At 46.0% G+C, this 27484-nt stretch overlaps 1 protein-coding gene and 1 pseudogene across 3 annotated transcripts in view; both read left to right on the forward strand.

The window, feature by feature from the left end:
* The first annotated feature begins 431 nt into the window (after positions 1–431).
* LOC147884787 (uncharacterized) overlaps positions 432–27484 on the forward strand; it is a 175130-nt gene continuing 148077 nt past the window's right edge. For all 3 annotated transcript variants that reach the window (XM_087397171.1, XM_087397172.1, XM_087397173.1), the window contains exons 1-5: positions 432–607; positions 1014–1152; positions 20301–20452; positions 20628–20711; positions 20797–20859. In XM_087397171.1, the coding sequence (XP_087253297.1) occupies positions 521–607; positions 1014–1152; positions 20301–20452; positions 20628–20711; positions 20797–20859 (525 nt within the window). In that variant the 5' untranslated portion in view covers positions 432–520. The remainder of the gene's footprint in view (positions 608–1013; positions 1153–20300; positions 20453–20627; positions 20712–20796; positions 20860–27484) is intronic.
* On the forward strand, positions 9385–10974 carry LOC147884788 (uncharacterized; annotated as a pseudogene).

Here is a 27484-nt window from a genome sequence, read left to right on the forward strand (position 1 = left end):
ATTCTCCGGTTTCCCTATTTATTTGCTTAATTAACATCAAGAAAATTAGCGATGAGCCACATAGCAAAGCAAGTAGTTTACTAATCAGCCTATTTTCCAGCTTTCCACAAATCCTTCGTGGGAATGCCCTTGAAAAACTCATTCACTGCAAAATAGAACAAAATCGATGGAGCTCTGATCATCACGCATATCGCTCCTCGATGGTGCGTGGTGTGGCGATGTCTGGTGATGCATGGAGCAGGGGTGGAGATTTTGAGGCTCCCTCCAAAAATGCTGGATTGGGTGAACATGGGAATGTAAAGCATTCATGGGGACAAAGAAGAGGACGTTCGGGGTGTATGCCACGTAGGCGTGCCACGTAGGAGAGCAAAGAATAGGAAAGCCTATATAAGGGCCGCCTTGCTCTACACTCGATCACTATGAGAGACGTTTCAGAAACCCTCCCCTGTTGCCTCTGAACCCCATTTTTGCTCTTTAGCTGCCTGCAAGCAACTCTTTCAAGCAAATCAACAAATTCTTCATGGATTTGAACGAACCTCCCGCCGCAGACGATGACCGCGAAGATAGATTCGGCTCCTCCGAGTCTGCCGTTGCAATCATGCGCCGGGTACCCGTCCTCCCCCTCTTCCCAGCTCTGAAATCCACTCTTCCAGCAAAATTTTTCACAAAGAATGAAGTTTTCAACAGATTTGCGCGGAAGGCAGCTTTAGAAAATTTGGCCTTTAAATTCCCCGAGAAGAATGATGCTTTCAACAGTGAGATGAGCTAGAAAGTTAGTTCCGTCTTGTGAAAAATAAAGTCTATTTAGACGTTCAGAACAGACATTTTCGTGTTTGAAATGGATGGTCTAGTGCCCTGCCTTTCATATAGAAGCTGCCCTTTGCTTGCAAACTCCATTGGTTTTCTTACATTGGATACGTGACGTTGCCATTGCGCTTTTAATTTCGTGATCCGAGGGATGATTTAAATATATCGCATCGGAGCAACCTTTCACGTTAACTCTGTATTTTCAGGAACGGGAGGAGCGACGGAGTAGGATGGAGTTGAAAAGGAAAGCTTCAGGAGAACCTGAGGCTCCTTTGCCTTCCCCTGCGGCCTTGCCGAATAGGCCAGTGGATAGGAACAGAAATTTGGGTCCTCCCTTGCCCGAAGGTACACATTTGGAAAGGTTTTAAGAGTTATAGAGTGCTTTTTTTTGGAGGACAAGTGCTTCGTTGCCATTGTGCTTTGCTAGTTTTCAGCGTCAAGAAGACTGCTAGCCAAGCATTTTTTCTTTAGGTCGCCTCTGCTGTCACTTTTTTTTAACCTGATGTGTGCAAAGGCTCAACACTGTAGGAGCACGTGCTCATTTTCTATCTCCCCTGTGGGGCAGATTTTGCAGATTCTTTCATCTCTTGGGATTGTGCGCCTTGCCGATCTGCCTCTCTCCACCTCTAGGTCATGGGAACTGGTCCTTATTTTGCAGACTAAATGCGTTTTCAACATATCCTCCCTGATGTATTGTTGCATTTTATATGTAGAACTGCATTTTTGTCGCTGGGTCTTGCCATAGTTTCTGTAGCATTTTCTGCGCTACTAAATCCCTGATGTCATCTATATATTCTGGGATATCAGCAGCCTTTATGCCTGATAACTCCATTCATTTCCCCCCTCTCTATGCCGTCCAGTGGTCTTTATAGCCTCCATTGCTCTGTGTGGTATATCCTGCTTGCATCCATCTTATCAAGCTTGTTGAGGTAGACCATATATTGGCATAATGTGTCTGTCCCTTCAAGAGGTATCATACCAGTTTCAGCCAGTAGGATGGGATAGGGTGTGTATACCCTGACCCCTAGTTCTCCTATGAGAAAGTGTTTATGTAATGTTTCTATTCTTCTCCAATACGCTTTGGAGAGCTCGAGCACACAGGTTGGGCATCCGTAGAGGATCACTGTTTTGCACAAGCATGGTATATAGATACTTTCACAGTTCCCAGTTCAATAGGTTGGCTGACTGCATTTCATACGTGTCATTTGATTGATTTTTTGTTTGTAGAAGTACATTTTTGGGCCTAGGTCTTGCCATAGTTTTTGTATCATTTTTCTGCATGACCAGATTTCTGATTTCTTCTCATCCTGTGAGATATCGGCAGCCAATATTTGCCACTGTTTCATCCATTTAGCCGTTTCTCTATGCCACCTTGTGGTGCTTGTGGCCTCCATTGCCTTGTGTGGGATTGTGCTTGCATCCATGTTTCCAAGCTTGTTGAGATAGGCCATGTATTGCCTTAATGCCTCCCTCTCAAGAGGTAACATCCTGTCTCTACAAGCAAGATGGGGTATGGAGGTTGGGCTTTACCTGCAACTCATCCAGGAGAAAACATTTGTGGATGGTCTCTATCCTTTTCCAATATGTCCTGGATAGTCCGGGTGCCTAGGGTGGGCAGCCGTACAGCTCTACTGTTTGTACGAGCATGGTCTACAGAAATTTTCTCATTTCCCAGCCCCATGGATATGCCTTCTTGCATCTGTTTTGAAAGCTGTAGAATGCCTTCAACCCTCCCATGACTCGAGGTGGTTGCTTCAAAGGGATCCCATTCAAACTTGAAGACAATCTGCTCATGACTTTTGTTTTGGCAATGTTTACTTGCATTCCTGAGTGTTTGCAGAATTTGCCAATGCATGTAGGTGTGCCTTCATGTCTTTTTAATCCTTTGCAAAGAGGACCACGTCATCCACGTAGATGAGTGGGAGTAGGGTATAGGCTGCAATGTGGCCTCCCCTCTGCTGTGGGCTCTCATCCATTCTTTCAATTCATCAGTGAACAATCTGAATAGGGTTGGTGATAGGGCAGCCTTGCTTGACCCCTATGTCACTGCCTGTTATTACATTTCCTTGTTTATAGGTGCCATTAGCTGGTGGTTATGCTAGTTTGGCTAGCACCTTGGCATATAGTACGAGCGTGGCTTCTTTGAGTGCTTGGGGGACTTGTAGTCTTTCTCATAGTTTTTTGCTTCTTGAAGTCCGCAAACATCTGTACATGGCTTTTTTCTTATTCTTGACTCACTCTGTTGCAGCCCTTATATAGTGACCAAATGGTCCAATGTTCGGTCCAATGTTCGGGCTGGAATCCTGCCTAGAATCGTGCCCTTACTCGTTGTTCCTTTGCTCCCTTAATAATTTTCTGCTCAATGATGGTTCCATACAGTTTAGCCAGCAAACTACTCACCATAATGGTTGTGTAGTTTGTTCCTATCTTGCTGTCCCCTCTCTTGTGGATGGGCACTATCCTGTTGACTTGCCACCCTTTGGAGAACTTGGTGAGCGCTTCTTTTGTTTGGTCCCCTCCCCATGCTAGCATCTCTGTAACTAAGCCTTGCGAGCCCATTGCCTTCCCGTTGGCTAGTTTCTTCAGCCCCCTCTCCACGTCTTTAGTTGTGATGATTCCATCAATGGCCTTGATTGGTAAAGTTGGAGTGCTCTTTATGCGATGTCCCTCTCGTATAGGTCTGGATGGTCGGTATGCGTGGTTTGCTATGGTCTTTTAGTTGTGGCCATGCGTTGGACAAGTGCCACTGTCACACGTGTCGGCCTTGCATCTGGTTTGGTGAACATGGAGGAAAGATCAATCCTGAGCACGATCTATGTATAGAACGCTGATGGGTCTGTCGTATCTCTCGCTTCGAGCCTTGACTACCACACTCCGAGTGGAATCTGGCTGAGCACCCTGATGTCGTCTATGTGCCTTGAGCAGTTGGTCTTTGTGTTGTATGGCCTCATGAATTAAAGTCATGAAATGTCCTTGATCCAAAGTTGGAAAGAAAAAGAAAAAGCGTAGCAAGCAGGCTGAGAGGAATCGCAGAAGGCGTGCCAGAATCAAGGAGAAGTTGCGGGCTGAGCGTCAAGTCTCAGGGAGAGTAGCTAGGGAGCTCCCCCTCTGGTCGTCTCAGACGCCGGAGGACGAGACTTTCTTTGATCTCCCAGAGGATCCTCAGGTGAGAGGGGCCCAAGGTACACACATGCCAACCCGGCAGTAGGACGTAGGGATGCTTCGGCGACTGTTTCCCCCTTGTCAGACCTCCCTTGCTTTCTAGTGTACATGAGTCCAGAGTCTGCAATTGACCTTGCAGTAGAGTGGCATTGGAGCTTTTGTCGCTTCAATGACCGTTTGCACCTCCGATTCGCGGGCCCCGCCCCCCACGCCTGATCTCCCTTCGCGCTGGAGCATTGGACCTCGTCTCTGTTTGATTGCACAACGAGAGAGCAGATGGGTCTGCATGTGAAAGTGTAGGCTTATAAGAATGCAAATGTGTGCAATACATGCAGAATTTCGAAGACGATTGGCCCTCCAATGGGGGAAGAGCGCCCTCATGAGTACTTGTTTCTTGTTTTGACCTATATGCAAGGTGGGAGAGCGATGGGAAATGTATGCAAGGTGGTAGAGAGAATGCAACGTGAGACTACTTGCTTATTGTTTTTACCTATATGTGAGGTGGGATAGAGATGGTGGATGAATGCAAGGTGGTAGAGAGCACTTATTCCCTGTTTTGACCTATATGCAAGGTAGGAGAGATGGCGGATGAATGGAAGGTGGTAGAGAGAATGCTACGTGAGATTCACAATACCCCTTCATTAATGTCCCTTGAGATCACTCTAAGTTCCATCTTTCCATTTAGACCTACCCTTAGCCTATGATACCATTCAATGCACTCTACTTCATCCTTCCCTTTCCTATTGCTCCTAGGACCAAGACACGTGGGTGCACATTTTTATTAATAAAATAAGTGTTACATGTCCAATTTTGATCCCATTTGAAGTAGTGGCTCCAACTCGACATGCCCTATCTACACAGATGATCCACCACCATTACAATATCGGTTGGTGTTGATCATAAATACAAACGAATGCCACACCATCAAATCGGCGCTTCATGTAATAATGTTATGTCTTAATCACAAAATAGTGATTTCTCTTGTCATGACACTCCCTCCTACTTGAATGAGCAGAGGTCCTCTTGGATTATCTCGTCTCTTTCTCTTGCTTTTGCATCGCCTCTTTATCATTTGTAAGTATTCTTCTCTTGATAGTACACAATCTCTTCTGAATCAAAACTTAAATTTCATCTTCAAGTTCTGGATCCTCTTGATGCTGAATGTCCAAAGATACAGAAGTATCACCTGCAATATCTCTTTGTGCTCACATGGAAGACATTCTTTATCTGCCAGTTAACTGGTAATCTCAACTCTTATGCTCTAAATTCTCTTATGCATATCATGCTGCTGAAATTTCTTTTCAATAACCTTCTCAATAGCCTGTAACATATCCTCAATATCCACCACCATTACAATATCGGTTGGTGTCGATCATAAATACAAGCGCATGTCACACCATCGAATTGGCGCTTCCTGTAATAATGTTATGTCTTAATCACAAAATAGTGATTTCTCTTGTCACGACACTCCCTCCTGCTTGAATGAGCAGAGGTCCTCTTCTGGATTATCTTTTGTCTCTTTCTCTTGCTTTTACATCACCTCTTTATCATTTGCAAGTATTCTTCTCCTAATAGTACACAATCTCTTCTAAATCAAAACTTAAATCTCATCTTCAAGTTCTGGATCCTCTTGATGCTGAATGTCCAAAGATGCTGAATGAAGAGATTTGGACTACTTTTTGATTAGCCTTCTCCTTTAGTGCTAGCCTTTGTCATGGCTGAGTTTGCCCTTCACCTCCGGAGTGCCGACAGAAACTCAGTCTTATCAGCCTCCCTTGCTCCATCATATTTAGGGAACTCAATTCTCTCTCGTGGTTGAAATTTCTCTCTTTTTGAAGGAGTACTCAAATCTTCATCTCCAAAATTCAGCACTTAGTCCCTAATTTTGTCATTATGGACTACTCAATAGTGTTGCTCAGCTGAGAAACCAGCTTATCAACGGTAGACTCTACTTCTCTTCTCCTCCCATTTGGATTATAATCCATGTGTGAGGATTTTGAGTTAAGGGTATAAATTCATCACCTTGCTCTTGGGTGGACTCATTTCTCCTCTCACTTCTGAAGGAGAACTCTCTATCAAGAGGGTCTTGTATTTCTATTCATGGGTTATCGTAATCAAGATGTGTGTAAGTCTCATCTACGCTATTGTCTTCAGGAGGAGGTGATAGAGTTCCTTCTCTCTCTCCTTTGGCAACGGAGGGAATGGGACAAGTTCATTATTATACCTCCCCTCTCCTTCCATTCTTTCCTTTACTAATAAAAGAGAGGAAATGACTCGCTGTAATTTCAGAATATAGGTTTATTTTACAGCAAAAGTGAAGTGTTATAGAGTTGGTGGTACTTAAAAGGCTCCGGCTTTGTTTGTGTCAAAAAATAACCTAGAAGGATCTAGGATTGGGGCTCAGCACTAGGCTTTCAGTGGATTCCGAGGGGGCAGACAATGAGATACCTTGGCTGCCAGGTTGGCATTGATATTTCAGCAGAGCAGCAGATCTCCCCAGTCCTAGAGAGTGTTCGGCACAAGCTTTTGTACTGGAGCTCGGCCAAACTCTCTCTTGCAGGAAGGGCCTTGGTGGCTAACCAGGTCCTCCTTGCTACTGCCTGGTACATAGCCTTGTGCTGGTGTTTTCACAGGGGATGCATGGGACAACTGAGGCGCTTGGTGCGCAATTTCCTCTGGGTAGGATCGGATGGCACACGTAACACCTGAGCCAGGGTAGTCTGGTAGATAGCGATCTTGCCCTAGGCCCAAGGAGGATTGGGCATCATTGATCCGGAGATGCAGAGTAGAGCCTTTTTGGGCAAGTTGGTAGTGACTCACTTCAGGTAGTGAGAGACCTGGAAGCTTCTTCTGCAGTGCGGTCTCCTTCGGAACACCCCCGCACAAGTGGTCAATGGCAGCAGTCACACAGATGGCTCTTCTCGCAGGCCCCCCTTACAGGGAAGGGCTTTCCCTTGATGCGGAGTCTCTTCAGAGTTTGCTAGCGATTGGCAGGGGGTCTTATCCGGGCTAGTCCTCAGTTTTTAGAGGAGTTTGCATGACAGCCTCTGATCTGGCACCCAGAGGCCCGGGATCAAGATGATCGCATGCATCTCATACAAAACATAGACTCCTTTGAAGGAGGACCATCTCTTTTGACACAAGTGTAGTAGATCCTTCAATTGGGACAGAGGTTACACATTGGTTGGGCACAATGGGACATCAGCCCAGCTTGATCTTTCAGGACGTGGGCGAGACTCCCGGCTGACGCAGAGGTACAATTAGAGACCCTCTCACATCTTCGGGGCGGGGGCTCGAGGATGGTAGAGATTGAGGCAGCTATCCTTGGTGAGCCTTCAGAGTTTCACACCAGCACAGTGGTTGGGCCAGTTCTTAGGGACAGGGGTACCTCTTCGGATTCAGCTATGCCCCCTCCCCCCCATTCTCAGCCGAGCCCGGTTCTACAGTGGGGGTTCAGGTGGCCTCTCTGGAGATCCGGAGATGGATGGAGCCTTGGATTAGCTAGGGTGGCAGAGAGTCAGAGTAGTGGGCTGTCTGGGCAAGGAGTGGTTGATCGAGGCCCCTCTTACATCTCAGATTTGGATGGAGCTCGCTGGCGCTATGGTTATGGGAGGGTCGTCCCCTCAAAGAGGTATAGTGGGACCCAGGCGAGTGGTTCTGGCCGTCCAGAGTAGGCCACACAGAGAGAGTGGAGGAGGTGCCCTTCTTCTCTTATACTACACACATCGGATGCCGCATGCAGTTGGAAGCGATAGCGTGGACTTTGTGTAGAGAGAGGCATTGGGCAATGCAGTAGGTACCTCGAGAGGTGAGATCCAGGTTCTGGACACGCCTTTGGTCCAGTTTTCGACCGCTGAAGATCTCCTACTTTTTCTGGATGATAGCAAATGGAGGTCTTCCTATTGGCCCTTGGTTGGAGCAGATCCGGGTGGATAGTGGTTGCCATAGATGCACGATTGGGACTTTGGAGACGATCCCCCACTGCCTTTGGAGCTGCCCAACATCGCAGAGGATATGGCGAGGAGCGCTTCGGATCGTGGCGAGGCTTCAAGGCACGCAGAGGGACTTCACGTGGGGCATGGCTGCTTGGTTGTTAGAGGGTGGCCATGCCTTTCCCATTGACGTGGTCTCTCCAGCATACAGGATACAGGGCCTATGCATCATAGTTCATACTTGTATACAGCCCCAATTTTTGGGTAGGGTTCAAAAGGGGGCAAAAAAGCGATTTGACGCATTTCGCTGTATGCCCGTGCACTCCGTACGCCCGTACACTCCGTCCGTGCAGCCCGTACGCTCCCTCTTGCCCATTCTGGAGGTTTGTGCCCCCAATCATCCCCAATGTGCATTCAATCATCCTTTCTACAGTCTACCCTTCTTCTTGAATTTGGCGCTGCATCCTTTCATGCAGGCTGAAATCTGCTCTTTCTGATGTTTCTGAAATCTAACGCTCCTCTCTTGATTCATCTGCTCATCTTGCATGCATGATGTAGGCTGCAAAGCTGCAATTACTTTTGCTGTTCTACATCGCTTTTTGCAAGCAAGAAGATGCCTCGAAAAGGTAGTGCGTTGTGGAGCAATGTCACCTTCAATTCCTTTGGTGCACACTATGATAAGAGTGGCACATGCAAGTGGACCTACAACTTTTGTGCTGAGCCGCATCATGGGACATTTCAGAGATTGCAGGCTCACTTTTCTTGAACAAAGGGCTTTGGTATTGGCCCTTGTTCTCGTGTGCCAAAGGAGGTGTATGATGGCTTGAAGGCCTGGAAAGCTAAAATGCTAGGGATTCCAATTGATAGAATCAATGCATGGGATGAGCTTGAATTAAATATCTCAGCTATTCCAGCATCAATGAGGGAGGAGAATGACATTTTGTAGATGTCGTAGTCTTTAGGCTCCACGCCCACAGCTAAAAGAAGTGCCCTTCCCTTGTTTAAGCGAGGAGATATGAAGGCAGCCATGCAAAAGGCAGCTATGAAGGAGGCAACTACAGAGGTAACAAAGTTGTTTGTGCAATGTGCATTGTCTTTCAATATTACTCGAACCGCTCGTTGGAAGTCTACTATGCGAGCTATCTCGCGTATTGGGTGTGAGTGGGAGGGTCCGAGTTATGAGACATTGCATACAAAAGAGCTTCGCCATGAGAAAGAAGCATTGATGAGAGAGCTAGAGCCTCTGAAGGGAACATGGCAGAAGTATGATTGCACCTTGCTATGTGATGGCTGGTCAGATGTGAGGAAAAGAAATGTCTACAACATTCTAGTTTCCTCTTGCAAAGGAACTATGTTCCTTCGTGCTATAGATGCATCAGCTTCAGGGGCAGTGGTGACAGGTGCATATATATGGTCTCATTTGCGCACAGCTATTCTTGAGATTGGTGTAGCAAATGTGGTGTAGGTGATCACAGATAATGGCTCCAATTGTGTGTCCATGGGAAGGATGCTTGAAGATGAGTTTCCCACTATTGTTTGGACACCATGTGCTTCTCATAGTTTGGATCTTGCCATTGAGGACATGGCAAAGTTGCCTTGGGTTTCTCATATATTTTCTAAAGCTTTGAGCATGGTAAATTTTGTAACCAAAAGACCCAAGGTCTTGAGCAGTTCAGGGAAAATAGTGACCTCGACCTTTTAAAGACCTCAAAGACACAGTTTGCTTATATGTTCATAATGTTGGAGAGGGTTGTTCAAGTGCGGCATGGCTTGATGCGTACAGTTGTTTCCCGTGACTGGCAGCAATGGGGGGATAGGAATGAGCCCAAAGCAATTGGTTTCAACCGCATGGTCATGAGAGATGCATGGTGGGAGGAGGCTGCAGCTCTAGTGAAGACAATGAACCCCATGTACAGCGTTCTCCGATTGACAGATATGGAGGGGAGCACCATTGGGCTTCTCTATGAGTTCATGGACAAAGTGGGGGAATCCCTTGATGCGTGTACTCACCTATCTGCAGACAGGTATCCCGTACTCATGAGTCATCCTTTGAAGTTTAGCATTTTTCCACTTAGCAAAGTGGCATGCTTAGAATTCCTTTTAATCTATGTTTTCATTTTTTCTAAACATTGTCGGTTTTGCCTTTGATTCATATTTTCTTATGAAGGATTGAAGACCTTAAGGAGATTTGGAACACGCGTTGGGATTGGTTTAATAGACCAATCCATACTGTTGCTCATATCCTTCATCCTCTATGGAGGAATGAGCAGGAATATCTCGATAGAGAATTAGAGGATGGGTGGTTAGCTTATATGAGCAAGATCGTGGGAGATGATGATGATTTGCTTTTGAAGGTGGAGGATGAGCGCCTTCTTTTCCGCAACCGAAGCGGTGTTTTTGGATCACGCAATGCACAGAGAGAGGAGACTCAGCTAGCAGCAGTTTCTTGGTGGGAAAAATATGGCATTGAGGCACCCCACTTGGTAATACTTAACCCTAGAGGCAATACTTTCTTATTACTTGAAAACATGTGGGTATAGCTTAGCAATTGGAAGCTGCCACTAAACTGTAAAGTCCGAGAATGTCTCTTGTTTTGTTTCAGAGACGCATAGCGATGCGAGTTCTCTCACAAGACTGTAGCTCTGGACCTTGCGAGAGAAACTTGAGTACATGGGCCTTACTCCATACGAAGAAGAGGAACAGGTTGTCCACTGTGCAATTGGAGAGGTTGGTCTTTTGCCACTGCAATCTACGATTGCTCGAGCAAACGAACTACCCCATTGAGCCTCGGTAGGTGAATCCCTACAAAATCGACATCACAAAGTGCAAGGAGATGCCGGTGATTCCACCTGAGGAGGGGGATATCTACGCCATGTTGTACGAGGAGATCACGGCTTCATCTCACCACACTCGATCCTCCTAGGCAGCTGGTGCCAGTACTTCAATTGCACCTGCATCTCATGAGGATGCTTTTAATGAGTCTTCTGGGAGTTCCAGTAGCAGTGAGGAGGCGGCTGATGAGGACATGGATTCGGTTGAGGAGGAAGATGCTGACATTGATGATGAGGCTTGACTTTTGATTTGTGACTCTGTCACTTATCATTGATAGACAGTACTTTGAATTCCAGTTGTAGTTTGACCTTTTTACCTTCATGGTCCATCACCATGGATGTCTTGGGAGGTTCATTGATGACTCTAGTTTTTATTATTATCAGTATTCAGTATGTATGATCAGTATGATCAAGATTCAATTATCAATATGTATGATCATTCAGTATGTATGTGTGAAGATGATCATTGAGTACTCTAATATGTATAATGTATGATCATTGATGACTAGCTTTTTGTATGATCAGGATTCAGTATGTATGGTGCTTATACTTGATATGTATTCTTTTTGTATCATGTCTACACTATGGAGTCACTTACAATCTTTATTTCCACATTTTTGTATATGGCATGATGCATACCCTAGGTATGAATGCACATATTTTCACATTCCGAATGAAACCCGTTTCATTCATTTTTCGAAACCTGTTTCAAACGTATGAAACCCGTTTGAAACCTCTCGTTTCAGAAACTCTTGGCAACTATGCTATGCATTCACAGCATTGAGTTTCATGAGGCGACCCCTCCCACTAGTCATCGACCTCTTCCTTCGTCGGAGGACAGCGTGTGGGAGACAGTAGCTAGCATTATGGCATGGAACATCTGGGTTGCTCGCTGCAGCTGGGTTATGGGCCAGCACCATGTTCCACCGTTGGCCACCTTAGTAGCCATTTGGCAGGACATCATCTTCACGCTTCGCGCCATTTGGGAGCAAGGCTCTCCAGGTTCTCGAGCTACCGTTGCACGACGGGAACGTTTCTGCAAGGCTTGGCCTGCAGGTGTTTTCTACAACATCACCGAGAGGGATTATATGGCTGTATAGTCCGCCACCCTAGTTGTTAGCCCGTGTTACAGAGAATCCCTAAGCAGTGAGTTGGGATCTCTGGCAGCAGGAGTGTCCTTGTGACAGCCAGCATTTAATTTTCTGTTGATTTTCATGGTTGGCACCTTTATGGTATTTGCCAACTTGTATGATCGTTTTTTACAAGCATCAATAGAAGTTCTTTTCTTTGGAAAAAAAAGAAGAAGGTTGTTAATCACAAAATAGTGGTTTCTCTTGTCATGAAATCACAAGGGATCGACTTGTGGCTCAACCATGGTGATTTAGCTGTTTACTAGCTCAGCTTTACAGCAGAGAGACAAGGAGTAGGATTGGCAGTTGCAGTGATCAGCTTGTCGCCAGAGGTGGAGATCAGGCACTTGACTTACTTATTGGACGCTTCAACAATGCGCTGATAAGTTTGCGGTGGATGTTTCCTTCATAATGTAGTGGGCACAGAAGGCAAGCATATGCAGTGGGCACAGAAGCCAAGCATTATGCCCTTGGTGTGTCGACGTACAGATACAGACTACTCTCCTTTGAAGTTTCTTGTGAAGTCACAGAAGTCTAAGAACGTGGTGGAGGCTCAGACGAGCCTTGTTCACTCTTTTCTCCTCCCCATGAGTTGGACTATGGTGAGTTGGAACATTGATTGGCTCGACGATTGTGCACGTAGTTAGCCATAACATCTTATTTTTGACAGGAGTTGCAGAGGGTAGTGGTAGGACGAGCAGTGGTTTTTCTTCTAGTACATGAGCACATGTTCCTAGCAGCGGACATCAGTCGTCGCCACCACCTACTCTTGGTGAGAGGCCCAGAGGCGTGGTCTCCCACAATAGGCCGGAGTGGATGTGTTTGCATTTCAGTGTCCCAGGTAGTGGCCCCTAAGGTCTATGAGCAGGGGAGCTTATTATAGGTCAAGCAGTTTGGATGGATCTTCGAGTGTGGGAGTCCTGCCTTACTTTTTGGAGGAGTGCCTTCCGGATGTTGACTCTTGGATTGTTGGAGGGGACTTCAACTACTTAGAGCAAGGAGGAGCTTCCTTATCAGAGATGCTGGTAGCAGAGAGGAGCACGTGAGAGCAGTTCATTTTCATGGTCAGTATAGCAGAGACCCATGGAGAGAGGCAGAGTTTGCTAGGATCCCAGGTAGCCTCTTCTTTTCTTTTGGGCAGAGGAGGCACGACGGCCTGTTGGAGTGCCTTGACAGGTTCCACATTGGGGATTTGGGCGTTGCACAGGGGAGGTTTCACGTTTATTTTAGTAGATACTACGATGTCGGACCACTTCTCATGTATGCTTCACCTAGAGCAGCCCCTCAGCCCAAAGGGGGTTTGCATCTGAGATGATCTTCTCCAGGATGAGGAGGTGCAACATGTAGCAGCTGAGATTTGGTAGCAGCTAGAGGGTGGGACCAGGGAGGGATGGGTTCCTTGGGTGGCAGATGCAATCCAGGGGAGCAATAAGGAGCAACAGTCTAGGCTCTCAGGCAGAGATGCTTTACAGAAGCAGGACTTCATAGAGAGACTCAGAGAGTAGGACCCAAGCTCCCATTGCTTGATCTCGAGTGGATGGAGGTACGGCAAGCCGAGTTTTTGTACCACTCTTCTCGAGCCAGATGGGTTCAACAGGGAGACATGATGACCAAGTTCTTCTAGTTCGTAGGGCCTTGATCAGCTGGGACGTAGCTCCAACATTTGCGAGAGCAGGGCCAGATGCACGTAGACCCTCAGGGGATTCTCGAGATGACCACATACTTCTATTGGCAGTTGTTCCGGTGCGAGGAGTCTCCTGAGAGAGAGTGTGGGATTAGGTTCGACAATGGTTTTGCCAAGCAAGAGTAGACAGTTAGAGGCACCATTCATTGGCCCTCAAGGCCCTCTCACCTCAGAAGTGCCCTGGGGAGGATGGTTTGACTCCTGTCCTTTTTCAGAGTTTTTGGGAGTGCATTGTCACCCCGCTAAGGCAGGCTTGTCAAGAGATCTTCCGCTCCGGCTTACTTCCTCAGTCGGTGAGTCGGGGCTGGATTTGTTTAATTTGGAAGGGGGGGGACAAGTCAGACATTTGCTAGTGGAGACCAATCACCTGGATATCACATACAAGATCTTAGCGAGGGTGTGTGGCCCCACTTCTCTGACATCATTCACGATACATAGACATGCTTTGTTCAAGAACGCAGCATCCTGAACAACATCTTTACCTTTTGGGAGGTGGTGGACTAGGCTTGGGAGGAGTCATAGCCTTTAGTTGTCCTCCTCCTAGATTTCGAGAAGGCTTGCGACAGGGTGAGTGGTCATTCTTGGAGGGAACCATGCTCAGACTGGGCTTCTCAGGCAAATGGATCAGAGGGGTATCAGCTCTTTATGAAGGGAGCTCTAGTTAGGTGCTTAGTGGTGGACATACGGGTTAGGCCTTCTCTCTCTCCTTCTTGGTAAGACAGGGTTGTCCCCTTGCCCCCTTCTCTTCCTCTTCGTAGTTGAGGCACTAGGCTCCTTTTGCAGGACCAATTGGGATGAGGCTCCCGATATGGCAGTTGTTGGATTCAGAGTTCGCAGATGACATGTCATTGTATGTGGAGGGATCAATAGAGCCTTGAGACAGTTAAGGGAGCCTTGGGCACCAATCGATTGGCTTCTTCACAGGGATAGAGGAGGTCCAGGAGGTTCGAGATTGGGGGGGCTGCGTTGGGTTTTGAGTGGACTTGCGAGGTATATGGGCTTCCAGGTAGGGATTAACATTTCAGTAGAGCAACAGATCGTCCCAATTCTAGAGGGTGTTTGGTATTGCAGCTCGGCAAAAATCTCCCTAGCAAGCAGAGCTTTAGTGGTCGACCAAGTTCTTCTAGCCATGACTTGGTACATAGCCTCCTGCTGGTGCTTCCATAGGGGATGCATGGGGCAGCTCAGGTGCTTGGTGTGCAACTTCCTCTGGGCCGGGTCGGATGGCAAGAGGAACAACAGAGCGCGAGTTGCAGGTATATGGGATGCCATGTAGGGATTGACATTTTGGTAGAGTAGGAGATCACCCCTGTTCTAGAGAGTGTTTGCTATTGCAACTCCGCAAAACTCTTCTTACCAAGCAGAGCTTTAGTGGTCGACTAGGTTCTTCTAGCCACGACTTCATATATAGTCTCTTGCTGATGCTTCCATAGGGGATGCATGGGGCAGCTCAAGCGCTTGGTACACAACTTCCTTTAGGCAGCTCATGTGCTTGGTATGCAACTTCCTTTGGGCGATTCCGATAGCAGGAGGAAGAGCAGAGCAAGCGTTGCTTGGCAGACTGTGATCATGCTGTCGGCACGAGGAGGCGTCATTGATCCGGAGATGCAAAGCAAAGCCCTTTTGGGCAAGCTGGTACAAGGTCTTACTCCTGGCACAGAGCCCTGGAATCTCCTTCTATAGAGGGGGCTTCTTAGTAACATCCTATGCACAGGTGGCAAGTGGCAGCAGTCTCATTGCTGCCTTTTTTAATGAGGCCCCTCTCATGGGGAAGGGGGCCCCATTGATCTAGAGCATTTTCAGGGTTTGGATGCATCGGGGCTCGAGCCCCTTATGTGGCACCCTGAGGTCTGGGAGCGAAATGGTCTTATGCTCGAACAATGAACTCACATAGGATGGGCTTAGTGGGATAGTGGCCCAACCAACTCCTGCAGATACAAAGGTGGTGCTGAGGGCTATTTCTCATCTCGAAGGAGTAGGACAGCGGATGAGAGAGATTGGCGCAGCCATCCCGGAGGCGTGAAGGGCATCACTTCAGACTTGGACAGACGGCAGATGTTTGGGCCAGTTCTCCGGTATTGTTTTCCAAGACAGGGGTCCCTCCGATGTTTATGGATTAGGTGAGGCAGCGATCGAGCCAGCTTCTTTAGAGTAGGGCTTTGAGGGCTCCTTAAGCCTCCTTAAGCCAATGACGGAGAGAGACCCAAAGATGGATATTCGCTTCATTGGCATATGATCAGGGTGGTGGGACACTTGGGCAAGGCATGGTTTATCTACCCTCCTAGCATCCTGGACCAAGATGCCCCCGATGGCACCTTTGGCAGAGGTCCAAGGGGACTCTGGAAAGTGGTTTTGGCCGTCTAGAGTAGGGCCACACAGAGTGAGTGGGTGAGGTGGCCTTCTTTCCTACACGACACGGACATGACACTAAGCTCCAGTTGGAGGCATCGGCTTGGACTTCTTGGAGAGAGAGACACTGGACCGAATAGCAGGCGCCCCAGGAGGTCAGATCTCGATTTTGGACGCGACTATGGTCTAGTCTTCGACCAATGGAAGTTTTCGTATTTCTTCTGGTTGATCGTCCATAGGGGCTTACCCAGTTGGAGCAGATGCGAGTGGATGGGTGTTGCCACTGCTGCATGGATGGGGTTTTGGAGATGATTTCACACTGCCCATGGAGTTGCTCGAGCGCTCAGAGAATCTAGTTGGGATCCCTTTTGATTGTGACCCGGGTGCATAGTATTCAATGAGATTTCACTTGGGGCATGGTGGCTTGGTTGACAGAGGGGGGGGCATGCCTTCCACATTGACGAGGTCTCTCTGCATACAGGATACATGCGCATAGCATTCACCAGATCGAGTTGCATGAGGCGACCCCACTTGTCATGCCCTCACAAGATCTAACCCTATCGGAACCATGGTCTACAACACTAGAATCATGTGCAGGCAACTCGCCACCCAACCATGCTGATCCAGAGTTGATCTGCCGCACCGAGCCTAAGCTAGACAGCCTCGTGGAAACTTCGAATTTTGCAAGCCAGACCTCACCCTTGATGTCCCATACCGCCTGGTGAACCAACTGCACTGGTAGCTCCTAGCTCTGCTCTCTCATTGGCTGCTATGTGCAACTATGGCCTTGGACCTCTTGTGTGCAACTATGGCCTTGGACCTCCTTTATAGCCTTAGGAAAGAGTGCTCGCCAAGAAAAGCCAAGAAAAGCATGTGCGCCAAGAAAAACGAAAAAGCAATCCTGTTGGCTCATGTTCCCACGGATAGCACTCTAGCCCATCATCTGTCTGCTTGTCCCTTACTCCCCTTACTCAAAGAGCTCACTCCTGAGCTCAGAAAAATTGAAAAGTAGTCAACTGGGTAGAAACAACTCACAATTGGTCGAAACCAATAGGCTCAAGGACAATCCTACCACTTCCTCAGAAACATCAGATGAGCATGAAGTCCTAGTCGAAAAGTGACACCTCTATCAAATGAACCAACTAGCAACTCTACTATGACAATGCTACCAATACCTAAGGTAGGCACATGTTACGAATGCGCAAGGTAAGCAACAACTATCCTAAAGAGATGTGGCCAAAATACTCGCATGCTTTAATCTTGATGTCCTTTACACTAGAGAACCAAATACTCAGATTTGTCGTGAACTATCATAAATAGTACATGCAAATGGCCAACCAAAAACCAAAAACTGAAAAAAAAAACTTCGAAAAGTATAATGCAAGTCGAGAGTAGGGACCAACTCTTGGAAATATGATCAGAAGCAGTTGATCGGTGGTCCAGGGAATAGATAACTTTTGTGCACTTGGAAACTTACCCTGACTAGCGTCCTAGTTGAAACTACTATCTATACCCATCAAATCTTGAAAACTAAGCATGTTTCCCAAAACTTTGGACTCGTTGAAATCCTTAAGATTTGAGATCATGAAAGGATTCTCATTGAACAATTAGCTATAGACATCTTAGACACCCTCCAAATTGGCAATCAAAAGGGTCTCATGTCTATAAGAACAAAGCAATAAAAGTCTCTTAGACACATCCACAAATAAGTGGGTCTAAATCTTAAGAGTTAGCCTTATGGCAAGCATAAGAAAACAATGTATTGAATTCAGCCCAAAATTGGGTGAGTACAAAGAAATGCCGAGATGCCTAGAGATCAAGTGCGAGATCTCTTATGCTTATAAAGAACATGGTGTTGAGCAATGCTTCTAAGACTGATTCTCGACACTTATCACAGTGTGGGCCTTCAGTCACATACTTCTGATTCCGTGGAGTCGTATAATATTTAAGAGATTCCCAAAGCTGTTCTCGCAAATTCTCCATCTCTTGAAGGACAGCTTCCGGTCTTCGAGGAATGAGTTTTGAGGTGATTTCGTTTTCCAATTCTACAAGACAGTAATCCAAGGAAGGAGTCTTGTTACTATGGTGGCTCTCCATTTCAAAATACTCGCTAAAGTTGAAACTGCAAGCTGCAAGCTGCTTCAATTCTACCCACCACTTGTGCAATGAAGGGAAATTGTCCACTAGAAGATGGCTGAAAGGAATGGTAGAGGAGGAGGAGGATAGCACAGGGGACGAAGAATTTAGCCGGGAAGAAGCGGTAGCTACAGAGCTTGTGCTTGAGAAGAGACGGGTAGAGGTGGCAAATTGCAAGAGAAGAGGAGCTAGCAATGATGGCAAAATCTGAGAGAAGGATGCCCGGCGCAAGAAGCGAGAAAGAGTTGGAGTATGCTGTGATGGAGTAGATTGTGCACTGCAAAACTTGTCCTGGAATCTCTTCGTGCTAAATCGCAATGAACATAGGCTGTGCGGGGCATTGGACAAGGGAAGGTGGGGGTTTTAAAGCTGCTGGCCCAAGCTTTTAGCTCCCAAAAAGCTCAAAAACGAATTTCGTTTTTTTTTGAAATAGGCTTTTTTTCCCAAAAGCTTCTGCTGTTTTGGAAAGCATAGCTTTCCAAAAAAGCTCTCTCTCCCTGTCTCTCCCCTTTAGCCATCCAAAACTAAAGCAGAGGCTACTGCTTTTGGTAATTAAAGCTCCCAAAAGCAATTTCCAAAAATCCTAAAAGCATCTTCCTATTTTTGCCCAAAAAGAAAACATCTTCCTAAAAGTATGGCCAGCCAATCCTCCCTGATGAGCCATATCATGCATGTCTCCTAGCCTGACCAGGTCCTTGCCAATCAATTCGCAGCACCCTACTCTTCAGAACTCAGCTCCCATCGCTCCTTTTCAGGAAAAATTTCACATCTAGGATTCATCTTTCTAGGACAAACTGGCCTTCTCTCCTACTAATCCCAAATCAGATTTCTCAACGATTGCAAGCTACTGCTCTGCTCTTCTTTCCCAGATTCCTGGTGAATTCCTCTCTCTGGTTCAATCTTCCTCATCACGAGGTGTTCTTGTACTACAGTTAGGATCCTCTCTCTCCAGTCATGAGACGAATTCACATCCCTAGCTGATGAAATCACAAACTACTTCAAAATTTTCAGCAACTACGAATTGTCTTCATATCTAGAATTTGCCACTCCAGCATACCTCACGTCACTTCAACCACGATCTAGACCATCCACGATAGGGCAGCTCTGATACCATCTGTCATGCCTCACAGGATCTAACCCTATCAGAACCATGCTCTACAACATCAGCAGGCAACTGGCCACCCAACCATGCTGATCCAGACTTGATCAGCCCCACTGAGACCAGGCTAGAGAGCCTCGTGGAAACTGCCAGCCTTGCAAGCCAGACCTCACCCTTGGCATCCCATACCGCCTGGTGAACAGCTGCGTTGATAGCTCCTAGCTTTGCTCCCTCACTGGCTTGTGTGTGCAACTATATGGCCCTGGCCCTCCCTTTATAGCCTCAAGGAAGAGTGCTTGCCGACAAAAGCACAGAAGTGCCAAGAAAAGTGAAAGAGAAATCCTACTGACCCATGTTCCCACGGATAGCATTCTAGTCCGTCATTTGCCTGTGTGTCCCTAGCGTGCACATGACACCACCCGCTCGGCATCGTCCTATTTTCTGCTCCAGAGGATGGTGTGTGGAAGACAGTGGCTAGCACCACAGCGTGTTTCATTTGGGTTGCGCGATGAAACCTAGTGATGGGTGAGCACAGTGTCTAACCCCGGCCACTTTGTTTGCTATTTGGTAGAATATCATCTACATGACACCCTGCGCACCACTTGGGAGCGTGGGTCATCGGATTCTAGAGCGACGGCTGAAGGTGGGAGTGGTTCTGCAAGGTGTGGCCCGCATGACTTTCTACACTTTCATGCCACGAGGGATTCGCCTCCTTGGTTGTTAGCCCCTGCCCTTGAGATACCCTAGGCAGTGAGCTGGGTTCTCAGGAAGCAGGCTGATTTTTTGTTCAGCCAGTTTTCCTGTTTGTTTTCCCAGGGTCAGCACCTTCGGGATAGCTGACTTGTATGTCTGATTTTCCAAGCATTAATAGAAATTTCCTTAAAAAAAAAGGAACGTGCAGCACCATATTTGTAGTATCTTAGCTGAGAAGCTGATTTATCCATTAGCTTTCAGTGAAAGTTCATTCAATCCAGGCTGAGCCAATTCTAGTGGTATGCTTCTACCCATACTATGTTATATGTTTGCTTTTCTCTTTTTATCCTTTAGAGATATGTAATTGAAGTGCGGTAGGCACATGACTACTGAGGATCTGCTGCTCGTTTTAGGTGTCTAGTGTATTATGTGATGAACACAGTCAGGTTTTACACCACATTGTTGTTTCCTTCTTAGGGTGGATGGAGTGCCCCAACTTTGGCCAACCTGTTGCTGGTCTGATACCTTCCAAGGTACCGCTAGGGGCTTCTTTCAATGAGTTTGTAGAAGCGGGAAAAAGATACTCGTCGCATCAAGTGTTCAGACAACAGCGGGCTGCTGGCAGAGAGGTCTGCTTTTGGGCCTTCACTGTTTTTTTTGACATATAGAATACAAATGATGATCTTCCTGTTTCTGCATGAAAAGTTTATTATCACTGTATTCTGTTTGCAGCTCATCAATTTGCAGTGTGTTCCAAGGATATGTCTCTTCCACATCCCTTGATCTTTACTGAATTATCTGTAGGTAGCAATGGTGATAGATCTCACTAATACGAGTCGCTACTACCCTGCCACCGAATGGACAAAACAGGGGACCAAATATGTCAAGGTCAAGAACCATTTATATACCGTGGACAGTACAGCTGTATAAGCCTGGAGCACGCTCACAAGGATTTTTCTTCTTTTGCTTCCAGATTCGTTGCAGAGGTCGCAATGAAGTACCAGATAATGCATTAGTCAACACTTTCGTCTACGAAGTAGGTGATGGGGCCACGTAGCTTCTATGTACCATTGTTTTCTGTAAGCATGTAGTAGTAAAGTATCCATTAATTATTCACTAGAACCCCTTGTTTAGTCCAAGAAGAAATTCACTTTGTTTGCTAAAGCTCAATAAAAGAAACAGGTGTCTTGGAGCTAGATGCAGTAGGTGAATGTTATTTTTATTGGGACCTTTGTTTCTGTAGGGATTTATTGATTTGGCCTGGTATAGGTTAAATATCTACTAAGAATCAGAAGGTATAGCCTTGTTTGGGAAGTCCAAAGCTTTGTTTTGGAAGTTTAATACAGAATTAGGTTGATATCTGGAATCTGAGTATGGTAGAGTCCTTGATATTAAGAAGACATATACAATCCCCATCGAATTCAGATACAAGATTCTCTCAAGAGACTCTTACGATTGACTGAGTGGTCAAGCTGAAATCCCCCCCCCCCCCCTCAAAAAAGAAAAATAAAAAGAAGAAGAGAGAAAGTAAATTTAAAAAAGGAAAAAAAAAACTACTATAAAAGCTATTGTCTATAATGTAGTTGATTGTGATTAGTCAACTTAATCTTTGTGTACCTTGGTTTTCTGTAGGCATTTACTAATGGCCTGATATAGGTTTAATATCTTATAAACTCCTTGTGTGCTGTGAGAGGGAACTTGCTAGAGAGAAGGGCCCTAAAATTTTGGAATTGAAGAAGTGCCAAAATACTCAATAAACAGATGTTTACTGTGTGGAAAACTTGCCGAAACAAGGGCTACAAACATCAGCAAAGGACTGGCATCTCAAAAGCCGATAGCAGGCTGAGGATAACTGAAACTCGTGATTTACTCTCTTCCTGTATTGCCTGTTGAGAAGGCTTCAGTGGGTTGGCGAATTCAGGCCTTTATAGCAGGTCTGACCCAAGAGGGCTTACCAGATCTGGTCCTGACCAGGGTGTTTGACTAGATCTGGGTAGATCTAGGGTCTGCTGACCATCCAGGCCTCCTCATTCTGGCCTATAAATAGGCCTCCCCTATAGTGTATTTTTTTCCAAGGCCCCTCCTTGGAAAAGTGTCTGACATTTGGTGACAACCCATATATATTTTGGAGAAAGTATCATGGTGATATACACTACTTTCCATATAATTATGCCTAGTATAATGCACTCTATCTAGTTTTTGGCGACTTCTTGTCAAAATCTGTGTTTTTGGCTGTATATATATTATTTTGGAAGCCATATTTCGCCCAAAAATCCTTGGGGGTGCCAAAATTTTGCCACAACAAACATAGACAAGTGCACCCGATCAAACACTGTGGCGCCCCTTTCGGTATTTCTTTATATTTCACAGTGAAATGGTTACAAGTTGCATCTGGGAGACCTTCCCTGCAACTGAGCACGCAGCCCCAATTCACTAAGCCTTCGCAAGGCTTTCAAGCATAGAACACTATCACATAAGTGCACTTAACCCATAGGCTCAACCCAAAGGCATTCTCTTTTCCGAGTGCAATTCATTGGTTGTCCAGATGCAATCACACTGCACCCTAGCTGCACTCTCTTTGAGTGGTTTCCAGATGGCATTCACAAAGCTTTTCAAAGCTCCAAAATAAAATCAGCAAAGTACCCAACCAAAGAATGACTCATGTAGCACTGCCTAGGCAGCTGTGGGCCAAGAAAGAGGTGGCACACGAGGCCAGCCAATAGCTTATGGCAAAAGGAAATTGCAGTAGTAAAATCACAACTCACCAAGCCCTGAAAACTCGAACCAAGTCCTCTATCGCCAAGAGGGCATAGTTATCACAAACTCTATCTCTAATTGTCAACACCTTTCGTCGTTCCTAGTACTAATTACGCCTGATCCTCTCTGGGATTTCGTTCTAACTAGTCACGGGCGATGGCTTTTCAATTATTCCTCCCATCAAATTCTCAGGGATGTTGATGCGTCATATTACGTACATTTTTCTTTGTTATTTTCCATCATCCTTATCCCTGAGACCCTCAATTCCCTAGATAGTTCTCCTTGCCAAATGTCAGCATTTTGGCCTCTCCACTTGGTGCACCATTTTACCCCTGTCTTGGGGCACATTAAAACCCACTTGCCCCTTGGCATTATTGCACATTTAGGTGCACCTAGGCCTTAGCACTCAGAACTATCTAGTCAATGCCATTTCGCCCTCACCTAGGACCTTGGCAGTTACTTCTCTTGACCATTTCAATTACGCACATTAACTATTACAAAAGTTGGTCATCTAAGAGAAAATGCCCACCGATCTATCCGAGGTCATGCTATCCCGGCTAGAGCATAACATTCCTTCCCTCTTCAAGCATCAGCGTCCTCGATGATGAAATCTGGGAACGCTCTCCGTAACTGGTATACGGATTCCCAGGTAGCTTCCGATAGAGGCTGACCATGCCATGCAACCAACACCGTGGGTATCTTCCGATTTCGTATCTGCATTGTTCCTCGGTCCAGGATTCTTGTTGGCTGGCGCCTTGCAATATCCTCTATCTCCTGAAACAAAACCACACCTTCGATTAGTGAGTCACCTGTATGCAAAAATTTCTTTAAGCGCGAAACATGAAAAACCGGGTGCACCTTACACCCCTGTGACAATTCTAATTTATAGGCTACACTGCCTATTCTCTTTAGAATTAACCACGGCCCACAGTATCGAGGTGATAACTTAGCACACTCTCTTGAAGTCAACGACTTCGAGTGCGAAGGAATTCTGAGAAAAACTTTTTCTCCTTCTTCAAATACTCTTATAGACCGATTTTCATACGCATACACCTTGGCTCTATCCATAGCCTGGCGGATATTAGCTCTCGCAAGTGGTAGCATCTCCCGCATCTGAACTACAAAGTTCGCCGCACTAGGCACTTTCTGAGGTACTCCAACTATAGTCGGATTGGCTGGTCTATAACCATAGTTCAGCTCAAACGGACTGAACCCGGTAGATGAATGTTTCCTATCATTGTAAGCAAACTCCAACAATGGCAACCACTTGTCCCATGTATGTTGCCTCAATGACACATATGCCCTCAGCATATCCTCTAAAGTCTGGTTGACTCTCTCCGTCTGACCATCCGTCTCAGGATGATCCCCACTACTCATTCCCAACTCAGTCCTTAGTGTCTCAAATACCGCTGTCCAAAAATGACCGGTAAATCTAACATCTCTGTCTGACACTATGGATCTAGGCAATCCATGCAGACGAAATATATGTCTAATGAACAAATCCGCCACTTGCGGGGCACTAACAGACTCTCTAGTCGGAATGAAGTGAGCCATCTTGGTTAGACGATCAACCACCACAAGGATAGAATTATACCCTCCTTGTGTTGCAGGTAGCCCTACAATAAAATCCATGGAAATGCTCTCCCACTTACTTAGTGGTATTTCCAAGGGCTGTAAAAGTCCGGGTGGCTTCACCCGCTCGGCCTTACTTACCTGACACGAGAAACACCGTGTCACATATTCATGAATATGCTTTTTCATCTTTGGCCAAAAGAAATCTTGCTTCACGAGATCATATGTCTTCTCGACTCCTGGATGTCCCGCACACGGGCTATCATGGCACTGTCGAATGACTCTCTGCCTGAGATCATTCTGACCAGGTACTACAACCTTGCCATTTCTAACTAGCATACCATCCCTTATGGTATATCTTGCATAAGTTTGGCCTTTTCTGGATGCCAGGTCATCCTTTTCACTTTCCCCGGGTTTTAACACATGAGCTTTAGGCCATAAGCTCTGGACAAACTCGTCCACTTTTTGAGTTTCTCTTATCTTGGTCATTAGAGCACTCTCTAATACCGTGAAACTCAGGTTGTGCATAATGCGAGACAACGCATCAGCTACCTTATTGTCTTTTCCTCTTCGGTACCGAATCGTTAGATTAAACTCCTGCATGAGGCTCTGCCCACCTAGCTTGGCGGCCCCTCAAGTCAGGCTGTTTACAAAAATGTTTCAGAGTATCATGATCCACATCCACATAAAACTCTGAACCATACAAATAATGCCTCCATGTTTTCAAAGCATGGATAACTGCATACAACTCCAATTCATGAGTTGGCCAATTCCTTTGAGAGGGAGAAAGCTTCTTGCTTTCAAAGGCTACTGGCCTTCCCTCTTGAAGGAGGACTGCTCCTACCGCAATGCCACTTGCATCGGTTTCTAGGAACAACGGTTTCTGGGGATCAACTATTTTTAACACCGGTCCTGAGACCACAGCTTGTTTTATGGTGTTAAAACTTTCTTGTTGATTCTGTCCCCAAATAAAAGGTACTTTATCTGAGGTCAGATCAGTCAATGGCGATACTATTCCGGAATATCCTTTGATATGCCTTCTATAAAACTGGACAAATCCCAAGAATGATCGCAACGCGGTCAGACTCTGAGGGATTGGCCAAGTTAGTATCGCAGCCACTTTCTTCTACCCCCTGTGGAGTAATTATGAACCCTAAATACTCAAGCCTAACCATACACAGTATAGTTTTCTTTTTATTCACATAAAGACTGGCTTTCCTCAAAGTACTGAACACTATCCGTAAGTGTTCACGATGTTCAGTAACACTCTTACTGAATATCAGGATATCGTCAATAAAATGTACTACGAACTTTCCGATATACGGACGTAGTAAATCATTCATAAGCATGACGAAGGTCGCTGGAGCATTGGTAAGTCCGAAAGGCATTACCAAAAACTCATAATGACCAAACCTGCTTCTAAAAGCGGTTTTATGCACATCCTCGGCTCTAATCCGGATCTGATGATAGCCGCACTTAAGATCTATCTTGCTGAAAATCACGGCTCCATGTAATGCATCTAGCAAATCATCAATCCGAGCCATCGGATACCTGTGCTTAACAGTGATATTATTCAATGCTCTGTAATCTATACAGAGGCGAAACGTATCATCCTTTTTCCTCTTTAATATCACTGGCGAAGCAAAAGGTGAGAAACTTGGTTGAATCTGCCCCAACTTGAGGTATTCTTCCAGTTGCCTACGCACCTCCGCTTCTTCAGCAAAACTCATTCTATAGGGAGGTCTATTTACAGGTTCTGCCCCCGGGATCAGTTCAATCTTATGTTGAACTTTCCGCTCTGGAGGTAACCTATAAGGTAGTTCATCCCTAAAACATTCAGAGAACTCCTCTGATATAAGATTAGCCAGCTTGGCCATCTCACCACTTTGCGTAACATCAGTGCTAGTCGAAGAATCATCCACCGACTCTACCGATGCTGTGCAAAGGTATAAAAACTCTACTTGAGCCTTTCTGATTTTCATCACGGAAACCAACGGTCCCAGAGGTATATCTTTTTCACCTCGCAAGACATAAAGCACATCATTCATCTTGAATTGATATACGTGCTTTTTCCAATCAATGGCTGGATTCTTCCTAGAATGCCACGCCATTCCCAGGGCTATATCTGCATGAGCAAGCTTGGTCATTTCAAAATCAAGCTTCTCAGCATAGTCCTGAATCCGAAGCTCCAACTGGGTAACCCTTTGGTCCCATACTTCAGTTGAACTTCCATCTGCCATCCTGACTGTATACGCATAGTCAGATGGACTTGTCTTTAATTTCAGCCTCTTCACGAGCTTGGAGTTAATCACATTGTGAGTTGACGCCGAGTCAAACAACACAATGACATCATGATTGGCCACTTGCCCTTTCATTTTAATTAACTCCGTATCATTAAAGGCTGTATACCCCGTTGCTGCGGGCTTAGATAGGATGTTATTAGGTGCACTCGTCACTAACTTAGCAACAGATACACATAACAAACAAGGTACTAACCTCTGAGAAGGTCCCGCCAGTTGCATCTGCATATGTTCCGCACTGGGACTCTCCTGCATTTCTACGTCGCATTCAGATATTATCATATTAGCCGTGCAACGGTCTTTATTCAGTGGACAATCCTTCCACTGATGTCGCTGAAGGCAGCCGAAGCACAATCCTTCTTTTCTAGCTTTCTCTTTTTGTTCAGGGGTCAACGAGGACTTTGACCAAGCCCGGGCTGCCATTGGAGTTATTTTCCTTTTCACCCCAACGGTGGTACTTGCCTTTACTGGTCCCTCAACCGGCTTCACCTGCTTGGTTTGACCACTTGGCTGCGAGACACTTGTCTTTGAAACCCATTTCCTTTGAAATCCCTCTTTTCTCGGGTGCTCATATTGAGTCCCTGCCTGCACAAATCCACCAGACCTGCCTCTGGCATCCTCATAGTTCAGGGCTACTGCAATAGATTCATCTAATGTAGTCACATATTTAGCCCGAACTTCCATTTTGATCTTGTCGTTCAGTCCATAGATATAGTCTTTTAACTGAACCGACATAGGGAGAGGGTCTGTTATTTTCATGACACATTCCCTGAATTTGTCAGTGTACTCTGCCACTGACAAGCTCCTCTGACGAAGATTTCTATAAGCATCCCAAGCTCGGGATTCTTCATCAGGTGGGAGAAAGTGTTTCTTGAATTCAGCTTTAAACCCTTCCCAGGTGGTTGGAGCAACTTGATCCTTCTGTTGCTTTATCCACCATCTGTCCGCTGCCTCAATAAACAGGTGTGTGGCCTCGCGGATTTTCTTTAGATCGGATCTAATCTCACAAATGGCGAAGGCTTCTTCCCACTT

The sequence above is a fragment of the Dipteris shenzhenensis genome, chromosome 26 (assembly GCF_047967505.1).
Source record: "Dipteris shenzhenensis isolate YYH24624 ecotype China chromosome 26, Dip_SZ_1.0, whole genome shotgun sequence".
Lineage (NCBI taxonomy): Eukaryota > Viridiplantae > Streptophyta > Polypodiopsida > Gleicheniales > Dipteridaceae > Dipteris > Dipteris shenzhenensis.